Below are 27,765 nucleotides of genomic sequence, written 5' to 3'. Positions count from 1 at the left end.
AGTTACAGTGGAGGTCTAGATGCCATTTCAGTTTCTGCTGACTCCCAAAGGCAGTTTTGAGTAACTTACCTTTTCTGTTCCATTTAATACATGTCTCTTGCCATAATAGTGAAAAACAGCCCTTGCAGATTTTCTGAAAGGCAGATTTATCAGGATAGGTGACCAGTACTGGAGTTTCTCAACTGGTGAGACAAACAAATAAGTAAAAACCCACAATCCTTGGATAAGGTTGAAATTAGGAATTTCTTTTTTATTGGCCACTAAATGTCCTAGCAAGTTTCTGACAGAAGCACAGACAGAAAATGGAAACAAATACCTTACTGGGAATGTTTCCTTGCTTGCACTAACCTTGACTACAGCAATAACGCATTGCTTAACAGTCAAAGTGCACCAGGTCATTTCCGCAAATGGCAGGGTGAGTGACTGTGCCGTTCCCAAGGAAGCAAAACAGACACAAACAGGTCCCATGCGCTGGGTGTCCTGGCTGAGTACAGAGGAGGCTGCTAGACCAGCAGTACCCTTTTCCCAAGTGAGGAAAGCCAGCTGTGACACTCTGCTTGCCGGCAGGGGTCCCCACCCTCCCCTCCACCATCTGGCCCATAGCTGTACCACCAATTACATTTTCTTCCAGCTTCCACTTCATTTCCTACTTTTACAGCATTTCATCCTCTCCTTTTGCAGCCTTTACAAATAAGATCAGAAATGTGTCCAAACAAGTGCATTAAGATAGGCCCCTATTGGCCAAGTCAAAGAGCTCTCACACATGGTGGTCTTTTTGCCTTCTCAAGAGGAACTTGTATAAACCCATGTACCAACATACTTGATGTAATCAAGGAAGGATCCCCCCAAATTTTAAGCATTTAATTGCAGAGTCTTGTCAAGAAACTTCTTCCCAACTTTACAACTGAATGGCTGAATTTGAAAGAAGGTATCCAGCTTAATAGCTAAAATAATATTATTTACAAAATAAGAGAGGAAAACACCTATTGATATATTCTGTTGGAAGTGCACCATTGTGATTTGTAGAAAGCTTTAGAAGATGTGAGAGAAGGTGGTACAGGGATGTTGGGGATGGGATGGGGGAGGCAGGGCCATCAGGTGGGTGGCAGGAGTGAGGTGGGCTGTTGGGAGTTCTATAATAAAACCTTCCCCCATTGTAGACCTGACCTAGGATGAAAAGATAAACCCTCCTCCATGCTGGGAGTGTCTCCTTCTGCCTGCCCAGGGGCACCTGGGACTTAGGGTCAGTTTCATTCTGGCACTGTTCTCTCTTGTGATTTTAGAACATTTTCTCACTTGGCACAAGTGATGCACAAATGTTGTGATTAACAGCTGCCTAGCCCAGTTGTTGTCAAAAGGGGAGGTTCCTTTGTGTGATAAAATGTAGATACCAAATTATAGTGCAGCTTTAACAGACAACTAAAGGCCCTGCTGCATTTGGAGGAATAGGACAAAACCAAAACCAAATGGATTTTTTTTCTTTTCCCACCCACCCTCTATCCCCCAAAAGCAAAATATCTTTTGTTTTTCCAAAGTCATAAGAGGCACAAACAGGTAGCAAGAAGGCATCAGTGAAGCATCTCCCGCTGAGCACTCTCTTTGGCCCTGGTGAGTGATCTTTCCTCTATTCAGGTGATGACAGTGGGTCCCCTCCGGCCAGTTCTCTCATGAATCTGGGATATTTTCAGTGCGATGGCTATGAGAGGGCTCAGCACTGCCTGCAAAAGGAAAAGGAAAGTCTGTGAACAACTCAAGTCAGTTACATTTTGGGGCATTCTGATGGATTTCTACCATAAGCATCTGGACTCAGATTCCAATTCACTGTTTACAGGCAGTCTTCATGAGCAGGACATTTGCTTCCTCCTCCACCAATGGTAGTTGGAATGGGCAGGGCAGGAGAGTAGGGGGAGAAGGTGATCTCCAAAGTCTTAACCAGCTTCAAAAGAAATTTATCTATAATAGGAAAATGTACAACCCAACTACCAAACATGAGAGCACTGTATGAAGACAGCATTGTGAATTAAGGGAGTTCAGAAAAACTCCAGTCTTCTGCTGCTACACCCTCATCCTCACCACACACACACACACACACACACACACACACACACACACACACACACGAGAATAAAAGCTCATTCTTCATCCTAGGGCCATGGATTTAAAGAACCCACAATCCTGATGTTTTTGAAATGACAGACCAATTCATTGGCCAATGTTGCAGAAATAACTGATCATGCCTTCCCATCACATAACACTGGGCTTATGAGGCACCTCAGTGGGTTTCCTGGAGGAGGTGGGCATGCTTTAGAAGCCTAAGGAATAGGTTCTTGGGAAGGTGAAGGACATGAGAAGGAGGAAGACTCATTTCTTTCTTATTGTTTCATGGGATTGAGGCATTGTTTTCCGAGGTGTGGAGCATGCAACACTCACAATGATTTTCAGTGGTGCATGGATATGGTATTGCTAATAAAACAGTGAGAAAATCAGTCTATTTTCCATTCTTCAATCCTTCTGATTTCATCAAGGAGAAACTCTGTTTGCTGCCAATCTTTAACAATTTAACCAAGATAGTGCATGCCTCAGGAGTTACCCAGCTAGAATGTAATGTCACTGAATGTTTTTATTGAATTCATGTTCATGATGTGCTTATATTTATCAAGTGGTATTGTTTTTTCCATGTAGAGTACTTTTATAATAAATAAGTAGATTGAGGTAAAAACAAAGTGAGTCAATTTAAAGACAAATATTGGCCACGCGTGGTGGCTCATGCCTGTACTCCCAATATTTTGGAAGGCTGAGGCGGAGGATCACTTGAGCCAGGAGTTTAATACCAGCCTGAACAACATAGACCGCATCTCTACAAAAAATAAAAATTAGCTGAGTGCAGTTGTGTGTGCCTATAGTCCTAGCTACTTGGTAGGCTGAGATGGGAGGATGGCTTGAGCCCAGAAGTTCAAGGTTACAGTGAACTAGGATTGCATAACTGCATTCCAACCTGGGTGACAAAGTGAGACCCTGCCTGTCTCTAAAAAGAAAAAATAAAAATAAAATAAAAAATAAAGACACCTACTAATACAGAGATACTGATAGAAAAGAAGTTTGGGTAATATTAGGATAATGGAAGAAACAAAAATTCTGTAATGCAGGAAAAGAAGGCTTGCACTTTGGGAGGGGGAGAGGAATTCAGTTCCTTGTGGGCCCTAACCTATTCCCATGCATAAAGGGAGTGCACACATTCCAATCCACACAACAGGAACACAAGGAAATGCACAAGGTACAAGACATCACAAGCAATCCATTGTGTCCTGAGTGGCATGTAGATACAGAAGAATCCTGAGAGATGTGAGCCAGTCTTGTTGGGAGGGACCTAAATGCTAGAGTGAGGTGTAAGGTTTTAATTCATTAGGCAAGGGGAGGCATTGAAGTGTTTTGGGCTGAAAGGTGACATCAGAGCTGTGCTTTGGAAATATTGATATGGCAGCAATTTATGGTTACATGTATTAAATTATCTTACTCTATGAAGATGGCTAGATGGACAAGCTCACATAGACTCCTGGAAGCTGGAAGAAAAATGAAAATCTAGAACACAAGAAAGTGGCACTTTCCTCTGGTTCCGTGTTGATCATCTTGATTCGTAAAAACAGAAGGGATTCTTTTCCTCTTAATAACCCTGTTGGTGCCCAGAAACATTTTACACTGGCACATTTTGCCAGGACATATCCCATGTGATGCCAAGATAGAGGGATCTCTATTCTTTAGGAGCAAAGTGTCCATTTTGTACAGAAATTCAGTTATTAGTTTTTGCTCCTCTTCCTGTCTTCTCTTCCCTCTTTCCTGCTCCCCCTTTTTGGTTATGTAATTCTTCATTAACACCTATCAAAGAAGTTAAACTCAGACAGAAAAAGAGAGTGAAGTTAAACTCAATCACTTTAGCTGAGGTTTTAGAGGGTGAATAAAGATAAACATATACTATCCTATTATTTTAAGAAAATGCAATGAAAATGAATTGGAAACTTACGGAACTAAAGGATTAAAACATATTCAGTTTTACATCATTGTAAATTTCAAGATTTTTTGACTCCACATCTTTAAGTGGTGGTACCTATTGGCAAAAGGGTAGGGAAGCAAGTTTTAACAAATACTGTAAACACCAGAGAAGTTCTCTTTTCTGATCTCCACTTAACTCTACAAACTAACGCGTGCTTTCCACTTCTTCAGTAAAACATCCTGACTCACGTCCGTAGCTCACTAGATGTCCGTGGCCAAAAGATCACTTTCTAATATGCTCACCTACTTCTACCTTCAGCAGTTGAGTTCTGTGTTTATCAGGAGTCAGTTAAGTTTGTTCCCAATATGTTAATGCCTATTGTACTAATTATCGAGACTATGCAATTTAATTATATGTAAACCAATGAAACGTGAATGCAAATAAGAAGACTTTTTTTCTGTGAAAATTAAGTTGAGTGTTTTGGAAAGAACAGATAATGGTGATTAGCTAATCCTGTCAAATTAGATGTGGGTGAGATACTACAAAATATTAGGGAGAAATTTTAAAATTATAGAAGAATTATTTTTTCAGGTTGCTTCACAATTGTCCTTAAGTTCCCGCTGTAATATAAAGGAATCAAAGACAGATATTATAGATGATGAATTATGAGTCGGAATCTTTTGAAGAAAGAGGATCACAATGGCAAACAGTATGCTCATATTAAAGAAAAGGTCTTGGGCCAAAATCAAAATACTGGCAAATGCATGTACATTTATATGTTTTATGATACAAATGTAATAGGATATCTATGTGTATAGTGGACCTACTTAACTCTGTTTCTGGATTCATCAACCAAGCACTTGTCCCTTCTTCTGTTCATGTCAGAGAAGAGGACTTCCGTGGTACTTATGCAAGCTGAAGGGAAGAAAATGCCACATGAGGAAACTCCTAAATATGAGGACTCTCATCCTGAGCCAAGAGCCTGGGCTAATCCGGCACAGATGCCATGGAGTCATCTGCCTTCCGGGAAATATGAATGTTTGGGAAGAAGACCACCTCACTGATGTTCAGTCTTTTCAGCCATTTTCCAGGAACCACAGAACTTCTTTAGATTTTGTATGACCCCAGGAAGGCCTGGGAAGAAGTCCCTAAAAATACCCAAGATTGAATTTTTTGCCAGCTTTCTGGAAAGGAAACTTCAAGTTAAGCTCCTTTTTTTTCTTTCTTTCTTTTTTTTTTTTTGAGAAGGAGTCTCACTCTGTCGCCCAGGCTGGAGTGCAGTGGCGCGATCTTGGCTCACTGCAAGCTCCGCCTCCCGGGTTCACGCCATTCTCCTGTCTCAGCCCCCTGAGTAGCTGGGACTACAGGTGCCTGCCACCATGCTCGGATAATTTTTTGTATTTTTAGTAGAGATGAGGTTTCACCGTGTTAGCCAGGACGGTCTCGATCTCCTGACCTCGTGATCTGCCCGCCTCGGCCTCCCAAAGTGCTGGGATAATAGGCGTGAGCCACCACGCCTGGCAAGCTCCCATTTTTAAGGCTAATAAACTAATATATTTTTTCTTCCCTGAGTGTATAAATTAAACAGTCATGTATCACTTAATGATGGGGATACATTCTGAGAAATGCATCGTTAGGCAATTTCATCCTTGTGCAAACATTATAGAGTGTACTTACACAAACCTAGATGGTATATATCTTTTTATTTATATATTGTTTTTCATATGGGAAACCAAATGTCCCAGCACCATCACTAAATATCAATCATTTCCCCTAGTTGATTCACAACATCAATATCAAGTGCCATGTATCAGGTTTCTATACATGCTCCATTCCAATCCTATGGGGCCACCATGGAATATGTGGTCTGTTGTTGACAGAGATATCACTACGCCGTGCATGACAGTATATATGTGCTAGAATGAGTGGCCACATCATGAGGGCAGAAACTTTGTCTTATTCAGGGCTAAGGAAGGTATCTACTGCTTAGGAGATACTCAATACATCTTTGTGGAGTAAATGAATGATATATTTGATGAAAAGATGATGAGGCAAATAGAGACTCCTGTGGGCATTCCTGGAGGACATTGTGTGCATGTGGGAGGGTCAACAGTGCCGGGTTTTTACTCAAGTTTTTCTTTAGAAATCACTCCTCTGATACACGTAAGCCCCAAACTCTTCTCTCATGTCATCGACCATGCCTCATGGTGGGTGGGAGTTAATTTTCCTGAGGCAATTGGAGAGGCAGTTGGAATGAGGAGCAAAAAGAGGGGTTATGAACTGTGGATGTGAGTTTTCTAATATGGAGCTGGAAGCACAGAATTTCAAAAGCAGAGAGGAATGTGGATTGGTGTCATTTGATTTCTTCATGGCACAGATGAAGACACTAAAGCCCAGTGCGACACAGGATTGACCCACGGTCACACATCTGTTTGGTGGCTGAGCTGGGATAAGAACATAGAGTGGCCTCCTCTACTGCATTTTCCATCATACAGTTCTGCATATAAGATCTGAGAGTGACAAGGATAAAGAGAGAAAGACAAAATGCACTGAATGGGGAGGAGCAGGGAAATCATGGGATTGCAACCCTATTGGACCAGATGAGTCCCACATCAGATGAGGAGTTGGGTAGGACTGACCAGTCTTCCTCCCTGACCAAAACCAGGCAGACAGTGGGAGAAGAGGTGTTCTCAGTTATGTGGGTTATGTGAATGTCCTGGAAACTCCAAAATAACCCTTTGTGAATAAAGGAAATAAATTAATGGAGACTTTAATCAATTATGTTAGAGTATAGCATTGTTTTTTCTAATTCCAGTGTTTTTTAGAGTGCCTAACATATTTCTTCTACAGTCAACAGTAGGAAGCAGTGAACGCTTATCTTGCTCCAAACCAAGCAGGCCTTGCATCCTTTCAAGATGGCATCTTCTGCCACCTTGCAGGGTTTTCTGGATGTTTGCTGTCCATTAATGTAGACAGGCTACAGGGGGTATTGGATCCTCTCTCTATTTAAAGTTTTGACACTATGTTTATCATGAATTTTTTGGACATTGATTTTGATTTTTTAAAAATTGCACTACGATATTTATCTTGATTACTGAGTATTTTGGCATCCACACCCACTTAAATTTTGCACCCAGTTAACCTCACATTAATCCTAGCCCACATAAATCCTAGATTAGGTTTTAACTTGTCCATACTCCCTGGAAAGACAGAGTTTCTCTTTTTACTTTCTCTCCCATCTTCTCTTTTGCTTTATGTCATTGTTATAATCCACTTTCATGTAAATTAGATCCATTAAAAAAAAAACAACCCTAACAAACTGAACTTCTTACTCTGGGACAAGCAATAGACAGGAAGGATGTAAATGATCTGAATGTCACAAGACTCAAAGTAGTTAACTGATTTTTCGGAGGAAAACAATACCCTAACCAGAATCATAATCACTTATCAAGCAAGATTTGTCAGAATCTGTGGAGGGAACATAGTGCTGGGCTGGTCTCTATGAGGAATGTGCATTTGTACAGTCGGGGAAGGATTGGAGCCACGGGTGGAGAGTGAATAGGTGTGGTGATGATAATTACCATAGTTCATCTTTCGGGGCAGGCAATACAAACCAGAAATGCAGGTAGGTCATCCAACAACAGAAAACACTGACATTCTGGCATCCATAAAATAGAGATTTATAACAAATGCTACTTTCTCCTGATCCCTAGGATCAACTAACAACACTCCCACTTTGTTTAAAACCTGCTAAACCTGAATGCCAGGCTTTCTCTCCAGATTTCATGCAAACATTCATTTTTAGTCAATATGCTTTTGCATAGTCTAAGGGAGTGGTTCTTGAACTTGAACATGCACCAGTATCCCCTGGTGGGTCTGTTAAAGTGGAGACTGCAGCACCCCTCATCCTGAGTGTCTGATTCAAGGGGTCTGGGTTGGGGCCCAAGAACTGACATTTCCAACAGCTTCCCAGGATGCTGTTGGTCCAGGAGCCACACTCTGAGGACCACTGCTCTAAGGTACTCTAATTATTGTGCCTGTCAAATGCTTTGCTCCAGCCCAAACCCAGGCTGCATTGTTTGCATCACATGATCCCACTCCCTGGCTGCAGCTGATTGGACCAGAAGTGGCTGTCTGACCTACAGGCAGCCAATAGAGAGGCTGGCTAGCAACCTACAATAGAGCCTGGGGCAAAAACTTCACCTAGCCTAGCAGATTATTTGCCTCGGGGATTTGAACTGTAAGTAATGAAAGAATGGACAGTTAGTAGTGGGAACTAAATCACGAGGTTATAATTAATTAACCATGAGGGCATAAGACTCCATGGTAATCCTGGATTATGAGAAACAGAGACTCTGAGAAAGGTGACAAAAAATTATAAGAAAGCAGGGTGAAACCAGGAGAAGAATTAAAGAGAGCAGAAGGAAATAATAAAGGAGTTGGTAGAGAGAAAACAATGGCATGACTCCCAATTATCTCTAAAGATCCATTACCTCCCACTAGGAAGGCCTGAGGTGGTAACCATACTCCAGGTCTAGTCTCTGAGATTTGGACATGTGACAGACCCTACTCTTGGCTTTCTTGAGCTAACTTTGGTCTCTTTGCGTATTAAAATCAAAAATTTTAAGCAAATTAAAATAAAATCACAATTAATAAGATAAACACTCAAAATGTGTTTCTCTTAGATTGTTTGGAGGTATCATCATGGTCCAGTATTCTACCACCAACAAACCCAAAAGCTTTTTTTCTTATGAAATGTAACATCTTGCAAACCAAAATTAACTTCCTCGCTATGCCAGTCCATGGTTCCACCTTCTCTTTCCTGCTAGGAGCAGGTCCCTCTGAACTCTCAATCTGCTCAGCTGGAAGTACTTCTTGGTGGGCCCTTCTCCCTTTCCTGTACATCCAAGCAGTTGCCAAACCCTCTGATTCTATTTCTCCCCATCTACTTCCTCATTCTCATCCCCATTGTTTCCTTAACACACTACCCCACCATCCCGAGCTTGCGTGAGTCTGCTATCTGTTCTCAGTTTCATCAGAGAGAGCTTCTTTTTACAAGAGACTTGTTCATGTGAGCCCCTGATATAAAAGGCTCAGATGGCTCACTGCAACTTTTGCCTCTTGGGTTCAAGCAATTCTACTGCCCCAGCCTCCTGAGTAGCTGGGATTACAGGTGCACACCACCACACCCACCTAATTTTTGTATTTTTAGTAAAGACAGGATTTCTCCATGTGGGCCAGGCCGGCCTTGAACTCCAGACCTCAGGTGATCCACCTGTCTTGGCCTCCCAAAGTGCTGGGATTACAGGTGTGAGCCACTGTGCCAGGCCCGATATTCTTATTCAAATGTGAGCTCTAATTGGCTCCATGCCCTGTGTGGATGGAGAAGGGGAGAGAGCAAGAGCACTGGCCGCTGTCTGTAGGAGCAGCTGAGAGGCTTTAGGCACAATCTCTGAGCCCTTTCACTGTGCTGCTGAATACTACAAACCTACCTGCAAGAGTTGACAGTTTAAATTGTTAGGACTGTTTCCCTGGCCATGGTTTCCCTGTTCCTCTCTTCTTTCTTTCTATCCACCTCTCCCCTCACCTTCTGCCACCAAAACATTGTAAAAGGATGGGGAATTACTAATTGGTTCAGATCCCCATCCCTCCCAAATGTCCCTCACATGTCTTCACATTTCTCTTCATTGGGTATATCCACACTAGGCTTCCAGGTTTCTTTCACATGGAATACACTTGCTAGTTCAAAGGGAAATTAGGATCTCCTCTGCCTTTACCAAATGGTTAGCGGAAATAAAACTTCAAGATTGAAACCGAGGTTAAAAAACAAAAGGGCCTTTGCCTCTCCAGTTTGTTACTCAAAGGACTCTCTCCATTCTCCATTTTCCTCCTTTTCCTCCCTTTCTTCTCCAAAAGACTTCGGAAGCCACGATCAGTGTTCTCAGTCCTCACTGCCATTTTATATACTTTGTGCCTTGGATTCTAAGTTTTGATTCTTTAGTAATTTTGTAATAGCTGGCACTGAGTACCCAAAATGTGCCAAGTGCTATTCCAAATTCATGTATTGAATTAATCTCTAAACAGTCTATGAGGTAGGTGGTATTATTCTCATTTTACAGATGAGGAAACTGAGGCTTGGACTCATTACATAACTTGTGCAGTCACATGGCAATCAAGTGGCAAAGCTGAGCTCTGAACCTACTCAGTACTGTGATTTTTAACCTCAAAGCTAGGCTGTGTCTCACTACCTAGACTGCCCTTATACTGAGGGAAAAGTTTTCATTTTCTGAAAGTTTATAAATATATTTGTCTTAATGCCAAAAGTTTCCCTGTTTCCAGGCACACTATTTGAAAATTACCTTTTTAAGGATTATTAAATATAACAATCACAGGGAAACGCAAAAAATTTAACATACTCTAATTATAAGTAAAACTGATGCTTGTCCTTCTGAAGACAAAGCCTATTTGAGTTCTAAATGAACCCATCAAGTCGTTCTCCCTTGTTAGCATACTGTCAGCACATATAGCCTACGTCCAGGTTTTTTCTTTAGCAATACCGTTTTATGATATTAAAGGACTTCCCTTTGATTCCTATTCACAGAATTTTTATCATGAAGAGATGATACATTTTATCAAATGCTTTTTTTGTGTCAATTTTGTTTTCATTTTCGAATTCAGTTGCCCTTATAATACTCTGTATTCTTTCATTCCTCAGCATATAGGTAATTCTTATATGTGTCCCCTGTGGCATGAAAAGAATTTACACGTTGAGTTGATGTTGCGTGGTGTAGTATCTATATATGTCTATTAAGTCAGGTGTGTTAACTAAGTTGTTTAAATATTCTATATTCTTACTAATTGTATACTTATTCTAATAATTACTGAGAGGGGTGCTAAAATACTCAAGGGCAATTGTGGATTTATTTTCTTCTTACATTTTCATCTCTCTCTCCCTCTTTTTTTTTTCTTTATAAATTTAAAACTACTGTGTCTTCCTGGGGGATTTGACTCTTTTATCAGTTTGAAGAGTCTCTCTTTATCTTTAGCAATGCTTTTGACCTTAAAGTCTATTTTATCTGAAATAATAGAGCTAGTTTTAGGTTATCATTTGTATATCTTTTTCCATCTTTTAACTTTCAAATTTTCTGTATTTTTATGTATAAAAGATGTATTTTTTATAACGAGCTTATAGTTGTCTTTTTTTTTTTGAGACAGGGTCTCACTCTGTCACTCAAGCTGGAGCGCAGTGGTATGATCATGGCTGACTGCATCGTCAATTTCCCAGGCTTGAGCAATCCTCTCACCTCAGCCTCCCAATTAGCTAGGACTACAAGTGCACACCATCACACCTGGCTAATTTTATTTATTTATTTATTTATTTATTTATTTATTTATTTATTTATTGTAAAGACAAGGTCTCCTTATGTTGCCCAGGCTGGTCTCAAACTCCCAGGCTTAAGCAATCCTACCACCTTGGCTTCTGAAAGTGCTGGGATTACAGGTATGAACCACCGTTACATTGTCTTTTTCCTACAGCAGTTAGTTCACTTATATTTAAAGTAATAACCAGTAAATTCAAGTTTAAATCCACCACCTTATGTGCTTTTTACTTGACCTAGCTGTTTTTCTTTTTTTTTTTAATTTTTTTTTATTATACTTTAAGTTTTAGGGTACATGTGCACATTGTGCAGGTTAGTTACATATGTATACATGGATGAAATTGACCTAGCTGTTTTTCTTTCTCAATTTTTTAAAGTTCCTATGTTTTCCTCTCTTAAGAAGTTATGTAATTTTCTTCTGTTTTTTTAATCGTTACCTAGAAACTACAACATGAATCCTTGACCTATCGAAGTCTAGTATTTATCTATACCTTTATTTTCTTCCAATATATTCAAGGATCTTACCTTAACTACAATTATGCTCATGGTGTTTAGTTACTGTGGTTGTATAATTTAATTCTCTATATTAATTAATATACATATTTCAGCAATTATTAATATTTTATACAGCCAATGTTCATTTATACCAACTCCTATTTTTAACATTTCTTTTACTCCTTGCTGCATTTTATTCCAAATATCCATCTGGGATAATTTTCCTTCTTCCTGAAGAATATCCTTGAGAATTTCTTTTTGTGTAGATACTCTCTCAGCTTTTGTTTATCTGAAGATGTGTTTATTTTGCTTTCATTTTAGAAGGAAAGTTTCACTAGATTAAGAATTCTAAGCCATCAGTCTCCTTATTTTTAGTGTTGATAAAGAAAAATTAGTTGTCAATCAAACTATTCTTTGCCTTTGATTTTCTGCAATTTTAGCCTGATGTGTCTAGATGTGAATTTATTTTTATATATCCTGCTTGGCTTTCTAGAATCAGTGGGCTGACCTCCTTCATTGGTTCTGGGAAATCTTCACCTATCATTTTTTCCAGTGTTGCCTATACCCAAGTTTCTGTCTCCTCTTTTGAGACTCCAACTAAATTATGTTAGCACTTCTCACTGTATCCTTTGTGTCTCTTACCCTCTATTCTGTATTTTTCTGAATATGATCTTTCATCTTCTAAAGGCAGCAATCTTATATTCTTTGTTCTGCAAATCATAAGGACTAAACTGAAAAATCAGATGCATAGTTTCTTCTGAAATATTTTAAGTTCACTGATATTCTTCAGCTGCTGTTAAATCCATTTATGTTAATTTTGGTTATCTTTCTCAGCTCTTTAATTTCAACATCTTAGTGTATTTTTATAGTTTTCAGTTATTTGCTGATGTTTTTACATTCAGTGCTTTATTTCCATGAACATAGTGAAAATAACTATTTTACAGTGTGTATTGAATAAATTCCAGTATCTATAGATCTTTTTCTGTGGTATGTTGTTTCTGTTGATTCTGGTATGTGTTGCTTTGTGTATCCAAGTGCTTTATAATCTTTTATTGTTTGGTGCCCATTTTGTTTGAAAAATTGCTTATAGAAATAACTGGAGACCTAGAATATTGTTAGTTTCCTTCATTTCCTTTCATGAGACTCCTCAGGGAGCCAGAAGATCAGAGCCATGGATTTATAATCCTCTGGAGTACAGTCTGTATACCACCTTTGGAATGGTCTTCTTCAAGTTTACACCCTAGAGCAGGGATTGTTAAGCCAGGATCTCTGCCTTTGATGTGTACTTAACTAACCATATTTCTTTTGGCCACACGAAAATGCCACACAGGTCTGCCTCCTTGCTGCCTCTTTGGTTAGTCTCCTGGTTAGCAGAGGCAGATTGTAATAGACCAGATCCTCCTCCACCTGGACCTGATGCCTGTCACCTTTACCCTGTGCCAGTCATCAAAAGCACCTCTTCTTTAGTACCTCTCCTAGATGGACAAATTCCCTAGGACAGAAAGAGCTTTGGCTCATTTCCCTGAGTGCCAACCCTTTTCCTGTTCTTGTTACTGTTTTATTAGGTCATTGGTCAACCATGCTTTTAATAAGATGCTTTAATATATTTCTTTCAGCTCTTTACAGAGGGAAGGTTAGTTTGAATCACCTAGTCCACCACTACTAAAAGTTAGAAGTCCTTCATATGGGATTTGTGTTGTTTTGTAATCATTTTCCTGCCAATATTTAAAAATCAAATTTCATTTGAAAGTCCAGATATCTTGCTTCTTTTAAAATCAGAAAACCTGGCAACCTTGAGCTCACATATTAACAATGCAATAATTAAAGACAGCTGAGCATCACCAGAGTGCCCACCATGCTCTATTGTCTTAAATTGGCCCCAATCTAGGACTTACTGCCTGTGTTGGTGGGTGACTGAGTTTGCTACCACTGAACAAGCAATAGTACACTAGAGGCAGTGAAATAATTTTAATATTAATAAATATAAATTTTACCTGGATAGTTACATATCCAGGAATCTGGGGCATTCTAATTTAAATTTTCTCTTTTTCTGAAATAGAGATTTTTGTATTATGAGGGCCTTGAAGACTACTGCGGAGGGCTGGCAGATTTGCATAAGAGCCCAGCAACCATTTGGGGAGTAAAGGTACTGCAGTCCTCCCCGTCCCCTATTATGCCTATGCCCTGAGATGCAAACTCTCAGCATGGACTCAACTGCTCATGACTACAACACAGAACTAGGCTAGGCGCAGTGGCTCAGGCCTGTAATCCCAGCATTTTGGTAGGCCGAGGCGGGCAGATCACCTGAAGTCGGGAATTTGAGGCCAGTCTGACCAATATGGAGAAACCCCGTCTCTATTTAAAAAAAAAAAAAAAAAGACAAAAAATTAGCCGGGCGTGGTGGTGCATGCCTGTAGTCCCGGCTTCTCAGGAAGCTGAGGCAGGAGAATTGTTTGAACCCAGGAGGCGGAGGTTGCAGTGAGCCGAGACCGCGCCATTGCACTCCAGCCTGGGCAACAAGAGCGAAACTCTGTCTCAAAACAAAAAACAAAACAAAACAAAAAAACAGAACTATATAAACATGAAATCCAGGAACTGTCTCCACTCAACCCAGCCCTCCTAGGAGCACACTAGAGCTGGCAAAGCAGCTGTGCGGTGGACGTCACAAAGCAAAGAGGCTGAGACCCCAGGCCCACTTTGGCAAGGAGAACTCCTGGCTGAGTGGAGCCCTGAGAGTGTGTGCTCTTTCCCCTCCCATGTTGAGGGACTGCCAAGGCCCAGGCAGGGACCTTCAGTGGCCAGATGGTGGAGGCCCACCCCACTACCTCCTCTCAGGCCCACCCATGGTGAGGTTCACCCCAGGTGGTGATGCTGCTTCTCCGGGAGAAGAGTTCACAGTCTCTCTGCACTTCGCATAACTGCCACCCCACAGCCTACTTGAGGTAACCAGTTACAAGCAGCACAGTGGCATTCTCCAGCTTCCAGAGGGTACAGCCTTCTAAGAAAGGGCTAGCCCTTGGGAAAGGATCTGAGGACATAAAAGGGAATAGGAGGACTGAAAGAGAGACCACACTTCCTACTAGTCTGGAATTGTGGGGCTTGAGGACTGCCTCTAGAACATTCCTAGAGGATGGATTGAGGTGTGTTAACTATGCCAGATTGAAGATGGGAATGCTGGTCTACTCCAATTTACTTTTTATAGGTGGGTGAGCACCCCCATATTTTTTGATGGCACATAATAAGGACCTTAGTTAAGGTCTTGGGCTCTGAGGCCCAAATCTAGGTTCAAATACCAGGGACACTGTTTAGAAACAGTAGATTGTTCAAATTCTCAGGGCCAAAGTTTTCTTATTTGTAAAACATGGATGGATAGCATGACTACCTATAGCATTGGATTGTGGTGAGAATGAGATATAACACACACAAAACACATAGCATTCTGCCTAGCCCCCATACAGGGCAAGCACTTGATACTATTGTTATTATTATTATTACCATTATCATCATCATTGAAGACAGAAGCCTGACTTGCTATTAATAGAAAAGTAGGCTACGGTGAGTGGACCAGCATACCAGTCCCAATAAGCTGACCTTTGGTAGATAGTCAACAACACTTCTAGCTTAAGTTTATTTGCCCATAAAATAAAGTTCATGTTATCTTTTTGATAAAAGATAAAATAAAAAGAGATTAAGAATGTTGGGGTGTTCCCAGCTCTTGGAGTGAGAAAGCCACTAAAATCAGAGGCAACATCTCTCTGTGTCAGCAAGAGGGTCAGTGACACACCCAGTGGGGGAAAGCTTGCCTGCATTTTTGTTTGTGTGCACCAGGCCCTATATATCCAGCCAGAGAGAATACAATCAGATTGCAGTTGCATAAGGCGATGTTGACAACAGAAGGAACAGACATCATAGCTTTTGGAACACATTCCTTAAGGGTGTATCAGATTCTAAAGAAGTTAGCAAGGACTTCCACATTGAGCAAAGCTGAGTGGCAGAGTTGAGTAGCAGAAGCAAACTAGAAGAGAACTTCTGCCATGAGGGCCACCTGAGTCTTACGGAGGAGGCAGTAGTGGGACAGTCATTAACACCAGGCACTAAAAACATGGAAATGAGCCCTGTAAACGAGGAGAGACTCTTCCCCACAATAGAAAGACTATTAGTGAAATTAATGGATGGTTAATGCACACTTTATGAATGCAGTTTTGACAAAGGAACATGTTCTTTTGTGGCCTTTGCCTTTAGACTCAGCTGCCATTTAACCTAACATATTTAAAGTGTTTTAAATAATTGACCTTTTCCTAGTAATTGAAGTGTGCTAGACTGTCTACCCACAATTTTAGCAAGGCTTTGTGCCTTGGCAAAATCAAATTAGAACTTTCTTTACTTCATCCACTGTTATTTTGAATCTCTCAGCTCAACTAGTATAATTGTGTGAAGAAAACTGTCTAACACTGCTGAGTTGATATTGAGAAAGGGTTTCTATGGAGATGCAACGTGAAACTGATTTTCTCGTTTCTTTTTTTGTTAATTGACCTGAGAAGCAGGAACAAGTCTTCAAGGATCTTGGCACATTTGTCTGGGTTATTTTCTGCATGCTTTATGATTTTCCTAAATGAGGAGGAAATAGAGGCCAGGCAACCCTATAAATGCATCCTATTTAGTTTGGCATTAGAGGGTTTGTATGGTGTGGAGACAATGTCAGTCCTGCTAAGCAGAGGTGGAAATAAGGATCCCAAAGGTCATCCATCACAGGACTTCTTGCCCTTTTTTCCCTCCAGTTTTGTTGTTGTTGTTGTTTGTTTGCTTGTTTTTTGAGATGGAGTCTCACTCTGTCACACAAGCTGGAGTGCAGTGGTGCAATCTTGGTTCACCACAACCTCCACCGCCTCCCAGGTTCAAGCGATTCTCCTGCCTCAGCCTCCTGAGTAGCTGGGATTACAGGCACCTGCCACCATGCCCAGCCAATTTTTATATTTTTAGTAGAGAAGGGGTTTCACCATGTTGGCCAGGCTGGTCTCGAACTCCTGACCTCAGGTGATTCACCCGTCTCAGCCTCCCAAAGTGCTGGGATTGGAGGTGTAAGCCAGTACAGCCAGCATCAGTTTTCTTTTTTTAGAGATAGGGCCTCCTTAAGTTGCCCATGCTGGTCTTCAACTCCTAAGCACAAGGGATCCTCCCCACCTCAGCCTCCTGAGTAGATGGCACTTTATAGGCTAATGCCACCACGCCCAGCATTAGGACTTCTCAAACTTTAATGTGCACATGAATCACCTGAGGAGCTTGTTAAAATACAGAATCTGAGTCAGTAGATCTGGGTTGGGGCCCGAGATTCTGCATTTCTAAGTAGCAACCAGGTGATGTTGATGCTGCTGGTCCAAGAACTACCTTTAGTGTAGCAAAAGTATAAAGCGCTGTTAAAAACAGTGTAAAAGTACTTTCTTTTAAGCTTTTTATCAAATCTTATCCATTAAAAGGAAAGTGAATTCATAATGACTGCAAATTCTGAAAAACATGGGCTGATATGAGTCAGAGCCAGCGGCTTGATTCAACAATATAGAAACACATGGTCAAAGACAGTCTAAAATGTATAACTGGGAAATCTCAGTATATCATCAAAGTATCTTAGCTTTTGTTAAACACCACACTGACTGTCCTGACTGTAATTCCCAAGAATATAATTAAAAGCAAAGAAAGAAAGAATAAAAACAACAGAATTGCTACTTCCTAGGGAAATGGGGTGAGGTTCCTTGGAGACTGGGTTTGAGGATCACTGTAAATGTGACTGAAATGCACTAGAACCTTGTTATCAGCTCCCGGAAGCCCCATTCACAGGGGCATGCAATGTCACAGCACTCCCTGGCTTGGGGTCACTACTGAATGTCACGTGTTTGCTTCCCTTTCTTTGTAAGAATTCACCAGGGCTCATATTCATACTTTTCTTTTTTCATCCCATTTATTTCTTAACGTTTTCCCCTTTTCTTCTGACATAGTGCTGCTCTTCTGAAAATCATGTGTAAGCAATTGCTTTAAAAAGAAAAATGAAGAACCCTTCTGACAAGAAACAAAAGACCTGAAAAAGGAATTTGATTTCATGAATACAAACATAATCATTTCCCTTTCATGTTTGGTTGCAATCAAAAGCTATGGAGTTCAACCTCAGAAGCCTCATGCTGGAGATTTCCAGAGAGATTTGATATTTTTTTCCCTAAAACTTCACAATTCATCTGTGTATACAAATATACACAAATACAAATGTAATTTTGAAATTTATAGTGTGTATGGTTTACCCAAACTCATGTTGATACATGCTGTACTGAATGTAATCAGAAATTGTAAATAACATATCATATTCAGAAACCTATAAGGCAAGGGTCAACAAATTATAGTCCTTAGGCCAAACCCTGGCCACCACCTGGTTTTGGTGCAGCCATAAAAATGGTTTTTATGTTTAATGGGAAAAAAATAAGATTTTGTGACATGTTAAAATTATCTTAAGTCAATTATAGTGCCTATAGTTTTATTGGAATATAGCTTCACTAATTCATTTATGTATTACCTGTGGCGGCTTTTGTGCAATAGTGGCAGTTGAGAAGTTGTAACACAGACCATACGACTAATATTACGGGTTGAATTTGTCTTCCATAAGTGCATACGTTGAGGTTCTAATTGCCAATACCTCAGAATGTGACATTATTTTAAGACGGGGCCTTTACAGAGGTACTCATGTTAAAATGAGATCATTAGGGTGAGCTCTAATCCAATATGACTGGTGTCCTTATTAAAAGGGGAAATTTGGACCCAGAGACACACAAGAAGGAAGATGATACGAAGAGATACAGGGAAAAGACAGCCATCTACAAGCCAAAAAGAGAGGCGTGGAACAGATCAACAGATCCTTCCCTCACAGCCCTCAGAGGGAACCAGCTCTGTCAACACACTCATCTCAGACTTCTAACCTCCAGAATAAGAAACAAGTTCTTGCTTTGTAAGCCCCCAGTTTGTGGTACTTTGTTATATCAGCCCTAGCAAACTAATACAGCTAGCAAAGCCTAAACTATTTACTCTCTGGGCCTATTCAGAAAAAACTTGACTCCTGCTCCAAGGGACCAGTTTTTCTGTTTAATCCCTTGAAGCCAGAGAGCACATGCCTCCTGGCTAGTCAAAGAAACTTCAGGCATCCTTTCTTCAATGAACCTGCCTTTCATCAGCCACCCACTCCAGTGTTCAAGCCCTTTCTGTCTGGTAAACGAGCTTGGAACAACCAACAGATCGCACATTATTTGGATGAAATGAAATCATTGAACAACCCCTACTCACTACCTCTTACTCCAAGCCAGGAGGGCAGTGAATTTGTTCCATGAATGGAGAGACGAGTAGAGAAACTCCACTTCATCCTTGAACCTTCTGACAAAGCATGGTACATCTAAAATGCCATGTCATGAGAGCGCTGGGAGCTCTCAGAGAAGACCTAGGTTTTTAGAAGCTGTCAGTTCTTTTGGGACATTTCTCATAGATCCAGTTTGGTCTCTGAGATGTTAATGGGAGGGAAAAGGACAAGTCAATTGCATTATAAAACAAATTGCTAAGTAATCTGGGAATCTTTTATCCTCATGTGATAAGAAAATGAGTCAATACCATTATTAATAAAAATAATGGTGGTGAAACCCCTTCTCTACTAAAAATACAAAAATTAGCCAGGCGTGGTGACGCATGCCTGTAGTCCCAGCTGCTCGGGAAGCTGAGGCAGGAGAATTGCTTGAACCTCAGAGGTGGAGGTTGCAGTGAGCCGAGATCGCACCACTGCACTCCAGCCTGGTGACAGAGTGAGACTCCATCTAAAAAAAAAAAAAAAAAAAAAAAAGGCAAAAACAATAACATTAGTGACAATCAACATTTATTGAACATTTATTCACATGTCAGGTATAAACCAAAAATATAATTCTAAGCCCCAAACTGACTGAATGGACATCTCCTCCCTGCCCCTAATCATTGGCCAAAAGGATCCCGAAAACTAGTTCAGGCCATAACAGGAAAAGGGGGTAGCATATGCCTCAATATATCCTCCTCTCTGGAGCTTAGGTGTTGACATTTAGAGATTCTAGGACTGACAGAACAGACTCTTTGTAGCAGTAAGATACCAAATTCCAACCTGACCCTGATATAGCATCAGATGACAGATAACAGGCACTGAAGGAAATCAAAGCATTTTACCCCAAAATATATTTCTTTGACGTAATTTGGAATGGCTCTACAAAGCCATCTTTTGTGGGGGAAATCGGCCTTCTGTAGAGAATCCCCTTCCCTTGCTAGATGTTTTCTGGAGAGTCTGACACCTTTTGAGGTCTAATAAGAGAAATTTACCGTCTATTCTCTCTGAAGCCTGCTACTTAGAGGCTTTATCCACATAACAAGAACCTCAGCTTCCACAACTTTATCTTAACTCAAGCATTTGTTTATACTGACTTTACTTCTTCAGACAAAGCTTAACTTTTTCAACCAATTGCCAATCAGAAAATCTTTGAATCCACCTATGACCTGGAAGCCTCCCCTTCTTTGACATGTCCTGTTTTTCTGGGCCAGGCCAATATATACTTTACATGTGTTGCTTGTGTCTTTGCCTGTAACTTTTATCTCCCTAAAATGTATAAAACCAAGTGTAACCCAACCACCTTGGGCACATGTTCTCAGGACCTCCTGAGGCTGTGTCACAGGCCATGACCGTTAACCCTGGCAAAATAAACCTCTAAAACGATTGAGACTCATCTTGGTCATTTTCTTTGATTTACACAGGCATTGTACAAAACTCTTTACATATATGAATTATCTGATTTAATCATTACAACAATATAAAATAAGAAGTATATCTATCTCAATTTGACTGATAGAGAAATTAAGTTGCCCAAGATCACAAAACTGGAAAATGGCAGAACGAGGACTCAAAACAAAAATAACTGATTTCGGCCAGGCACGGTGGCTCACGCCTGTAATCCCAGCACTTTGGGAGGCTGAGGTGGGCGGATCACGAGGTCAGTAGATCGAGACCATCCTGACTAACATGGTGAAAACCCATCTCTACTAAAAATACAAAAATTTAGCCGGGCGTGGTGGCGGGTGCGTGTAGTCCCAGCTGCTCGGGAGGCTGAGGCAGGAGAAGGGCGTGAACCCAGGAGGCGGAGCTTGCAGTGAGCCGAGATTGCGCCACTGCACTCCAGCCTGGGCGACAGAGCGAGGCTCTGTCGCAAAAAAAAAAAAAAAAAAAATGCTGATTTCAAAGCCCAATCTTTGTATCAGAGGCCATCCAGCTTTGATGGTATGTGAAAAAAACAAAATCTTGTTGGGGTGCTCCCTAACAATTTTACCCACCTGAGAAAGTGACAGTGGTTTTATCTTTTCCTCTGGCTGTTAAGCTGGTGTTTTTATTCTAATGCTTTGACATCTTGGGGCCTGGCTGACTCTGGAAGGTTTTGTTCTTCCCAGGGTTAGCTAATTCTTAGAGACAGCAAACAACACACCCTGGAGCTTGCCTTTCAGATGCAAACCAAACACTTCCTTTCTCAGACCCTCACAGGGCTCTCACACTTGGGCCACTATTTCTCTGTCCTAACCACCCCAAGGCTAGGTACCAGCAAATTAGGGACAGTCCCTATGCCCCAGAGCCTGCTGAAATTATTCAAACAAGCTAATCCTAAACCTTCTCATCATGCTTTACCTTACCTTTCCCAGAGAATCTCCAAAAAGGCTTCACCCACATTTTCCCTTTGCTCATGCTGCCTCCTGTCCGACGCTGGTGCTTCCCTGCGTGGCCCTGTGTGGCGTGTTGTGTCCCCTCCTCTTGGGAACTGTGAGTAACAAACTATCTCTTCAATGGCCGTCATCTCATCATCTGTTGGCCTCCCCATACCTGAATAATAATGAAGTCTACATTTCAAGCCACTCTCTCAGCCTCATCTACCTTCCATCTCATATCATGATGGTATAGTACACAGGCCCAACCTGCCAAAGTATGCCCCAAGTGATGATTTGTACCAACAAAAATGCTCAAAAGTAAAACCAGAAACACAAACACGACACCAGAATTGTATAAACCTTTAACAGCTTTCCCTCCTGCCCAAGACCTAAGCATTCTGGCTTTGAGATGCTCCTCCGTGGAGTTTGTCAGGCCTGCCAGCGTTCCTGGGAGTCAAAAACAAGGGATGGGAAACTCCCTCACCTGCATCTTGAACAGGAGTTCTCGTTCTGGGATTAGGGCATCAAACTTAAATTCAGCCAAGAGTAGACGGGAGAGCAAAAACAGCCACATTCTCCCCTTAACAGCTCAGATCCTGTATTCCCCATGTGAATGAAGCATGACCGTGTTGGGAAGCCCAGGAAAAGCTGCTTCCAGATGCTGGCTAATTGCACACACTAGTCCAGAGCTTCCTTCTGAAGGCCACAGCCAACCTCCAGGTTCACTGTCAGTCCCCATTTGTTAAGATACACTCTTATTTATTATATAAGCAAAGCAAATTATTTACTGTACACCAAGGAAGGACACCACTTCAAAGAAAACCTGAATCACCACCAGTTCATGAGACCTGGGTAGCTTTCTCCTGAAAGGCACGGAAATGTGGTTGTGCTGTGCATCTGGGCTAGAACAAAAAGGCTGCTGGGAAAGGCAGATTGTGCTGGACACAGCTTGTCAAACCCATCCATCTGGCAAGAGAAGTGATGACCAGTGACCTCTGGACTTGTGTGACCGCTGCAGATTCATTCATGCTCCTTTTTCAGGCTGAGTAAACAAGATCCAGCAAGACTCGGTGATTTGTGGATATAAACATCACTGGGTTAACCAATAGCTGGTTAAGCATGTGCTTTAGACACGGTAAAACTGGCACCAAAACAAAAGATATTTTGGTAAGAAGTTGATATTTAATATTTTAGAAATTAGAATAGCATTATAAGGAAAAAAATCAAAACGTTTTTAGGTTTCCTTATATTTATTTTTAAAGCTAATTTTGTTTTTTATTTTAAACAACATATAGGAAAGTAGAAAGGAGAAATATAATTTTTTTTAGGGTCCAGACTTTCTAAACTGTAATCCAAGCTTGACCTAAAGCCAGGATCAAGGCATGCCTTTTGGCTCTTCAGTGGTCTGTTCTTAAGACCACTGGTTCTCGGGATAAGCTGGCAATGCCAATATTCTTGCAAGATTTGGAATTAAGGGCCTCTTTTGTATATATTGCCACAAAGAGAGATTTGAGATGGGCTCTGTCTGTGGGATTAACATGAGTGGTTCACGGTGGCAGTCCATAGTTTCCCACAAGTCCTAGACCGTGTGGAGTGTGGATACACAGGGCTTCGCATACTCAGTACCTTGAAAGGAGATCTGATCACAATGTTTGGCCAAGAAAAAGGCTTATTGTCATCAAAACTGTAAAAAGCCCTGGTCTATGATAGACACTAGGCCCTGAGGGAATCTCCCAGCTTCCCAACCAAGGGAGTTTTTCACATGCCATCAGATGACCAACCCTCCCAGGAGTGTTCTCAGCTCCAGGGAAAACAATATGTAGTAACGGCAGAGTATGAGTCCAGATTTCAATATCTAAGGGAGAAAAAGAAGGACTGTTTGCCCTGGCGTTTTGTCTGCCTTTCCAGAAAGTACTCATCTAAGCAGAAATAGAAAAAAAACCTATACATCTTTGCATCTTTCCAAGTTTAATTCCGCCCCAAGAGCCAGTTATGAAAACACAGCCATACTAAATTCCTTTCGACACCACTAGAGGGAAATCTAACCCACCTGACCAGAACTTGTTTCTTGTTTCTTTAAAAAAAAAAAAAAAATTATAATTACAGAACTAAAATTTTAAGGCTGACACATACTTTGAGACATTATCCTGCTCAATACTTTCTACTCTTGCCCCTGTTTTAAAATTATTTGAATATATGTAGGCAAAGAGACTTAGAAAAGCACAAACCAGCCATCCTAATTGGGCAGGAGTCTTGACAGTTGAGAAATTGTTCTAACAGTCAACGTGAATCCCTTCCAGTTCAGCTTGAGTTTATTTCCTCAAATTACATATTCATTAGTTATGGAGAACAGCTGGTCATCTTTCCCGCCTCACATTATTCCTTAAATTCCTGAAGACCTCCAAGTCACGCCTCTTGTCTAAGCGGAATGAGCCAGCTCCTTAACTTGGTCATAGAGTTTACAGCCCAACTCTTCACCAAGTGTTTCTCTTCTCAACTCTCTCTTCAACACTTTGCCCTCCCCCATAGTTCCAAAGTGCTGCAATACCGACCAAATTCTGAGGAGAAAAATAAAATGAGGTATTTTCTCATGTTTTCCCTCATATATATGGCTATTAATATATCCTTGCTCAGGTTTTCTTTTTAAATAACAACATGTTTTTATTTATTTTTAAAGCTGAATTTGTTTTCATTTTTAACTACATATGGGAAAGTAAGGAGAGGAAATATAATTTTTTTTCAGGGTTTGGGGGGCTATAAACTGTAATCCAAACTTGACCCAAAACCAGGACCGAGGCACAACTTTTAGCTCTTTAAATCATATATACCTAGTATGATCCCCAAATCTTGCTCTCATACACACATGCATGTACACGCATATACATATACAAAAATCTTTATCTTGTCATGAAAGTGAATGGCTAAGTGAATGTGACTTCTGAACTCCATTCTGTTTCTCTTTCACATCATATGTATTATATCCATTTCTACTTTATTCTCCAAGTTTTTGACTACTCACTCTAGATCCCTTATGAACTAGAAAAGATATCCAATATGTATTTAGAACATTATTATTTTCATAATGTTTCTAAATCCTATTCATTGCTAATTCAAAATTAGTACAGAAAACTGGTTGTTTTTAAGACGCTATTCACTTTTACAACTGTTGTTAAAGGAAAAACCTTAAACAAATTAAACTGAAGAGTTTAACTGTTGTTAAAGGAAAAACCTTAAACAAATTAAACTTAAGAGTTTAACTGAGCAAAGGACGATTCTTGAATCAGGCAGCCTTCAGAACCAGATAGGTTCAGAGCAACTTGGAGCTGCCACGACGTCAGATAACATTTATGAACAGGAAAAGAAAAGTGAAGTACAGAAAGCAGAAGTGAGGTCCAGAAACAGCTGGATTGGTTACAGCTCAGTTTTTGCCTTATTTGAACATATTTTGAAAAACTGGCTGCCTGTAATTGGCTGAAACTCAGCCACCGTGATTGGCTGGGACTCAGCTACTTGTCACAAGAGTAGGTTACAGTCTGTTTACACATCCAGTCAGGTCATAGTTCACTATGTATGGAAAAACCTTTAGGCCAAACTTAAATTATGTAAGGAGGCAGCTTTAGGCTAAACTTCTTTTAACAGTGTGGAATAACAAATACATTTGGTGTTTGTCCTCAATTTCTGGCACAGAGCTCCTAAAACCTTTGGAACTTCCTGAATGATAGGAGTCTTTGTTATTATTTCAGCCACAGCAGACTTTATGCTAGTGAGTGACTCTTGGTGGGCCCCAACATAGTTTCAGGTGGAGGGCTGGCTGCCAGAGGAACCAAACAGGTGGTTAGAGGGTTTGAATGTTCAGCCCCACCCCGTGACCTATAGGGAGGGGAGCAGGGCTGGAGACCAAATCCAATCGCCAAGGGCCAATGATTTAATCAACCATAATTACCTAGTGAAAACTCCATAAGAACCCTCCAGCAACAGGGTTTGAAGAGCTTCCAGGCTGGTGAACACATCAAGGTGCTGGAGGCTGTCTTACCCAGAGAGGGCATGGAAGCTCCACACTCCTTCTCCACACCTGGCCCTAAGCATTTCTTCCATTTGGCTGGTTCTGGGTTCTAGCCTTTATAATAAACCAGTAATGCTAAGCGAAGCACTTTTCTGAGGTCAGTGAGTCATTCTAGTGAATTATTAAATCTGAAGGGGGATTGTAGAAAACCCTAAATTTGTAGTTGGCAAGGCAAAAATGTGGGTAGCCTGTGCACCCCATTTGCAGCTGGCATTCCTAGTAGGAGCAATCTTGTGAGACTGAGCCCTTAACTTGTGGGGTCTGGGCTAAATCCAGATAATGTCAGAACTGACTTGAATAGAATTGTTGCACCCAGTTGGTGTCAGGGAATCACAGAATTGATTGATCTGAGGAAAAAACCTCTCAATAACACTGTACTGAGGCTCCAGAGGTAGCCTTGGACTCAAGCACAAATAAAAAGAAATTCTCTTCTGGGCCTTCAACGTTAACATGGACAATGTGGATTTTGTTATAAGAAAGACTTAGTTTAAACCTCCAATCCAGAAATTACCTACTCCATGAATCTGAATTGCTCCCTGACTCAGTCTCCTTTCCTGCAAAAGCAGGATAATTCTGCCATGAGGCCACTGGAACGATGAATAAGATAAAGGATGTATTTAGAATGGAGCCTGCATGTTGTAGGGACCTTAAAAATGGCATTTATTTTATTCAAGACCTCAGTCATAGGAGGAAACCTGATGATAGCACCAACATTCATCCTGAGTACAGAATATTTCAGCTTCCTGTGTGATATAATTGGGCTGAGAGATTCCAAAGTAATTAATGGTCAATATTGCAATAATTTGGCAAAACTGCGTTGGGCATTTACCATGTACCAGGTGCACTGGGGATACAGGGAAATAATCTGACAAAGTCCCAGCCTCCTGGTGCTTCCATTCTACTGGGTGGAGACAGATAATAAAATAAAATAAATATATATATATGATGAGGATAAATGCCATGGAGAAAGCAAAGCAGGGTAGGGAAGTAAGAAGTACCTGCATGTGAGGGCTATTTTATATTAGGTGGCCAGGGACACCCTTACTGAGAAGTAAGGAGACAAGCTATGCAGATGTCAGAAGGAAAAGCATTTCAGGCAGAGGGAACAGCCATCGTAACTAACACGAGGCAGAGCATTCTCGTCATGTTCACCAAACAGCAGTTGGAGTGGAGAAAGAAGCAGGAAAAGAGATAGGAAATGAGGTCAGAGGGAGAAGGGGGCCATTTCCAGTATGTCATTCAAGATCATGGTAAGGGTTTGGGCTCTTCTCTAAATGAGGTGGAGGGGAGGATTCTATCAGAGCTATGAGGTGATCTAACATGTTTTAGGAGCTGCCATTTACTGAGATGGAGAAGAATGAAAGAAGCAGCATGCTGGAGTTTGTTTTGGAGGAGTGCACAGGAGGCTGGTGGGAAATCAGTGTTGCACATGTCAAGTTGGTGATGTCTATAAGACATTCAGGTGGAATCCAATAAGCAACAGAAATAGAAGTCTAGAAGACAGAGATCGATGTGTGGAATGGTATTAAAAACAGGTGCTGCTCATTCTACAGTTTTAAAGAATTCAAGGTCCTGCTGCTAGCACTTCACAGTTCACCTAGCTCTTTGCTATTCAATGGGTGGCTCCTGGACCAGCAGCACAGTATTGCCTGGGAGCTTGTTAGAAATGCAAAATCTCTGGCCCTCCTCATACCTGAGTCAGAATCCACATTTTAACACATTCCCAAGGTGATTGGCCGGTAATTAGTTTGAGATGCACTTGTCTAATTAATATCATCTGGGAAATTTTTTAAAAACTACAGGTCCCACCTCAAAACAATTAAAGTAGAATCTCTGGGACTGGGGCCAAAGCATGGGTACTTTCACCAAGCTGCCTGAGTGGTTCTGATGTGCAGCCTGCCTGGGTTGAGAACCTCTGAGCTGACTCTTCTCATTTCTGTATGTTCCCTCTTTCCTTCCAGGTTTCATTGCTAGTTTTCTTAGAAAGCCATCTCCAAAGAGATGCGGTTCTAAGAGAGGATGCAGGCTGGTAGCTAGAGTAATCATGTCTCCTGGTTTATTGGGGACAATCTAAACATAATTACAATTATTATCTTTCGCTCACAAAAGTACAG

The 27,765-nt window shown here is 41.0% G+C and overlaps 1 protein-coding gene across 1 annotated transcript in view; it reads right to left on the bottom strand.

The window, feature by feature from the left end:
- Nucleotides 1-224: 224 nt before the first annotated feature.
- The window catches only part of PGM5 (phosphoglucomutase 5), a 178,406-nt gene continuing 150,865 nt past the window's right edge, over nucleotides 225-27,765 (bottom strand). Inside the window, exon 11 of the mRNA XM_055091871.2 lies at nucleotides 225-1,718. Within this exon, the coding sequence (XP_054947846.1) occupies nucleotides 1,629-1,718 (90 nt within the window). The 3' untranslated portion in view covers nucleotides 225-1,628. The remainder of the gene's footprint in view (nucleotides 1,719-27,765) is intronic.

Source organism: Pan paniscus, chromosome 11, assembly GCF_029289425.2.
Source record: "Pan paniscus chromosome 11, NHGRI_mPanPan1-v2.0_pri, whole genome shotgun sequence".
In the NCBI taxonomy this organism is placed as follows: domain Eukaryota; kingdom Metazoa; phylum Chordata; class Mammalia; order Primates; family Hominidae; genus Pan; species Pan paniscus.
Note: the sequence above shows the minus strand (reverse complement) of the source record. Positions and strands in the feature narration are given on the sequence as shown.